This window comes from Elaeis guineensis, chromosome 11, assembly GCF_000442705.2.
Source record: "Elaeis guineensis isolate ETL-2024a chromosome 11, EG11, whole genome shotgun sequence".
Taxonomy (NCBI): domain Eukaryota; kingdom Viridiplantae; phylum Streptophyta; class Magnoliopsida; order Arecales; family Arecaceae; genus Elaeis; species Elaeis guineensis.
In genome coordinates this window covers 103,840,394-103,844,375 of record NC_026003.2, presented here as the reverse complement: position 1 = coordinate 103,844,375, position 3,982 = coordinate 103,840,394, and the positions used below count along the sequence as shown (strand labels likewise).

The window sequence follows — 3,982 nt, the reverse complement described above, 5'->3', positions numbered from 1 at the left end:
AAAATTTAATTTAGGGACCAATGATTCTATTGATATAAAATATAAAATCAAGTTTTTTTTTAGAAAAAACAAATTTTAGACTAATATGCAGAATACTTCAAAATAACTACTATAATTATCAGAATTAATTGTATAAGTATTAGATGAAACAAATAACATGCATTTCTTGTTGAACTATGACGTTATAGTTTATATACCGTTAGTACTTCGATTGCAATTAGAAAGGGAGAATTGTCTTTAGAATGTTGAGAATTAATACATATATAAATTGTTTCCCTGGCAGCCGATTGTGATTCAATTGTACTAACAATTGGAATCTATTATCAAATTAATACTAAAGTCAATTAAAAAAACTTACAAAAAATTAGCAAGACAACTTGTCTGAAGGTGTGCTGTGCACTATCCTAAGATGATTCTCGACTCTCATATGGGATTAATCTCGAGAACTTCATCTCAAGATGCACCGAAGATCTTTACGTAGGCATGATCGTGAAAGAATGACAGAGCTTCAATCCAACCAATAAAAATGATGAAAAATAATAAAATAGATTAAGAAAGAACTTGGCAGAAGAAATTTAGGAGAGAATAGAAGAACTTAAGAAAAAAGACAGTAATGTTTTTCTTGCTTCATCCAATCCATACCAAGGGCCCAATTTATGAGCCCAAGAACTAGCCATTTTAAACCAACGATTAAAATATTAAACAAGCTACGGGCAAAAATTAAATGAGGCAATTATTCTACCAAAGGCAAAAAATATTAATCGGTACTAATCCCCAAATAGCCATAGCCATGGGCTCAACGCGATTCCGGGTGAGCCGAGCCACATCGGGCTCATATGCGCACGTTGTGGCCCAAAACTTTATATTTTTGATAAAATCCAAGAGAATATTTTCATTATAAATCTTTCTCAAGTTTTTTCTATCTAATATGGCATTAAACAAGTTCAAAGTTGAAAATTGGTTAGTTGGGTTTTTCAATTTCTCCCAAAACACCAACAGGTTATACATTGATTATATTCTCAGGGCATACACATCCCCTCCCACCATCGATAGATTTGGAATGTTAGTGGTGGCTCCTGTAAAAGCAAATAATGTTTAATTCATATTTTTTAAATGTCTTATGACGTCCTCATCATTAAATTACTCCTCTTCGTCTCCCACATCTTTCTTTCTCCAGGCAAATACAAAGCATCCCATGGCTTTTCTTCTTTCCCAAAAAAAAATGGAGGTACTTAAACTTGGTAGTCTCCGTCGGCTCGAGATAGAACGAGAAGATAACATTAGCGCATAGCATACAAGTGCAGAACTTTGAAAACAAGGTGGACTAATAGGCAACTGCAGTCCTTCCATTATGTATTGATATGATTGATTTAACATAGGGCAAACAAAGCCAGAGAGTAACTTTGGAATTCATTACACTTGCATAACATAGTTTTCCAATATGAGATCACCGCTATTATATCATGCATCGGTCCAAGCAATGCTATAGTTCCCAATCTGCGAACGCGGGATCTTAAGAGCCTTCCACACCGCCCTTGATGCATCCACTATATTGTTATCACACGGTGGTTGGAAGTCATGCGCGGTGTCGCAACCATTCACGGAATCACACTCATCAACAACTTTGGCCAGCACAGACTTACCATTTGCATGGATCCTGATCTTTTTGCCGCATCGGCTACCATTTTTGTACCATCCAGTTGAGAGGGCCACGATCCTCTTTTTATCACTGTGGTACTTACCGTCGCACTCTGAAGGTCCACCACCATCCCCATCTTCTTCAAAGCTATTGATGGTCATCGTTGCATGGGTGGCTTCGGTCACCGGCGGTGAGCAGCGGTACTGAGGGTACTTCTCTTCAGCCTTGCAACACTCGGACTGGTTCTTGGTGTTGCACTTGCCGGCCTTGCCTCTAAGGTAGCCAGTAGGTTTGCATGCTTTTGCGAGGGAGGTGAAGCGAAAGCAAGTGGCAAGACCAGAACTTGCAAGCAGAAGTGCTAAAAGTAGAGACAGTATATGCCTCGCCATGTCAAAACTGAAAGGCACAATGATCTACGATGATTCTCCTACAATGATTCAAGTGGATATTCCTCAAGGATGCATGGTGTTTGCTTATATAGATGCAATGCCGCAAGGCGTGGAACAAACTGGAGGCTTGACAACTAATCAGTTTGCAGCTAGTGTCTACATGAAGGAAAAAACTATGTGGGTAAAAGTCACAACATCGTGTCCGTGGAAATGGGTGGATATTCCTCAAGGATGCATGGTGTTTGCTTATATAGATGCATGGTGTTTGCTTATATAGATGCAATGCCGCAAGGCGTGGAACAAACTGGAGGCTTGACAACTAATCAGTTTGCAGGTAGTGTCTACATGAAGGAAAAAACTATGTGGGTAAAAGTCACAACATCGTGTCCGTGGAAATGGGTTTAACTAAAAGACAATGATCTCCTAGGGTCCTCCTACAATGAAAGAATTGAGGAGGATGTGCCAGGACGTGAGTTGTTTGGTTATACAATAATAAAAAAAAAATAGATGTAATGCCAAAAGGCTAGCGGAACCCACAACTTGAGGCCAGCTCATGCCGGCTTAAAGATTAGTTATCGCACAATTAATGTTGCAGTTGTCATGCTTCTAGCAGCAGAAGTCTACCAACAAAGTTTTTGTTATAATTCCTTTTCTTCAAAGCTTGTGGTCCCAATCGGTAATTTCATGGTAGGTCTGAGCATTGCAACTCAAAACACTGACTCCATATGCTACCTATTTTTAATCTGCCAGCTTGATTGTTGAGATAAGGTGTAAATGCTCGCACAATTTGAGTAGGATAACACATGTTGGGGATGTCAGGCCAGGACACCATCTCTCAAGACTTTTCGATACCGCACATCATAGTAGAAAGAAAGAAGAAATAAATAGAAACAATCAAATACGTGGATCAGCCAAAAAAGACTCGCCTCCACGAGGCATGTAAGCTTCACTATGAGAAAAAAGAAAAAATTATAAGAGGAGATAACACCCTCAATTCTCGTATACCTAATCTCTACCTCACAAGAAGCTCTCCATCATAAAAGCTCTCTTTTTAGGAAGACCCTCCTGAACTTCTGAAGCAACCGTTGTCTGCTACATGACAGTCTACTTGAAACACCATGCTTCTGCTCCTGTCGGTGCCTCGCTTCTACTGCTCTGGATCTTCTGCCAAACAACTAAAGCCGCACATAGCTCTATGTTTGTGAACAAGGCTTTTAAAGCCTTAAATCCATGAGAAAATAGGAGTATAGACTCCTCACAGCACCCAAAGATCTCCCTGAACCCTTAGATCATGACCGACAGTGCTCCAAGCTGTCCAATCGCGCAATGGTTTATGAAAACCCCAGTAGACCGCGAGAAACCTTCTGGGAAACGCCAGCCGATCCATAGTGGGTCGCGAAAAACCAATGGAAAATGGGTGCCTGATCCATGCGCCCGCCCATGCACTGCCCGGTCCATCGTGGACCAAGATACTTGTGCACTTGCTCCCATGCGGGCTCGCGTGGGCCTGGGCTATGCCTAAAAGCACGCACCCGGGCCTGAGCCTCGCACCTTGCACGCCTGCACGTTCGCTCGTCGGGCCGCACACTCACGATCGGGCCGCACGCTGTCGCGCGCAGTTGCACCACCGCGGTCTCCACCGCTGCCACCGGTCTCCACCGCTTTGATTTTCATGCCATCTTCAATCGAGCATATCTCCTTCATCTGATCTCCATTTAGGATAATCATGGATTTGTTGGACTCTGTTCGTCATCGCGGATGTCGCTGTAGACTTAGTATCAATCGAATCTCAAAGCATCAAATTCTAACAATCTCCACCTCGACTCAACATTCGACCTCCTCCTAACTCTGAGAGCTTCTAGATCTCCTCACCCCCATACCCTGGGGCAATCGCCTGCTGGTCATGGATGGATAGACATGGGAGTCAAGCTAGGCTACTCGATCCCATCTCCAT

The 3,982-nt window shown here is 42.1% G+C and overlaps 1 protein-coding gene across 1 annotated transcript; it reads right to left on the bottom strand.

Annotated features, from left to right (window-relative positions):
* Nucleotides 1–1,338: 1,338 nt before the first annotated feature.
* LOC105036148 (kiwellin-1-like) lies at nt 1,339–2,250 on the bottom strand. The gene has a single exon (XM_010911897.4). The coding sequence runs from the start codon at nt 2,026–2,028 to the stop codon at nt 1,462–1,464; it is 567 nt and encodes a 188-aa protein (XP_010910199.1). The 5' UTR covers nt 2,029–2,250; the 3' UTR covers nt 1,339–1,461.
* Between the last annotated feature and the right edge of the window lie 1,732 nt (nt 2,251–3,982).

What these genes read in the sequence shown, in the direction of transcription:
- LOC105036148 (XM_010911897.4), bottom strand. Translation starts at nt 2,028, where the DNA reads ATGGCGAGGCATATACTGTCTCTACTTTTAGCACTTCTGCTTGCAAGT.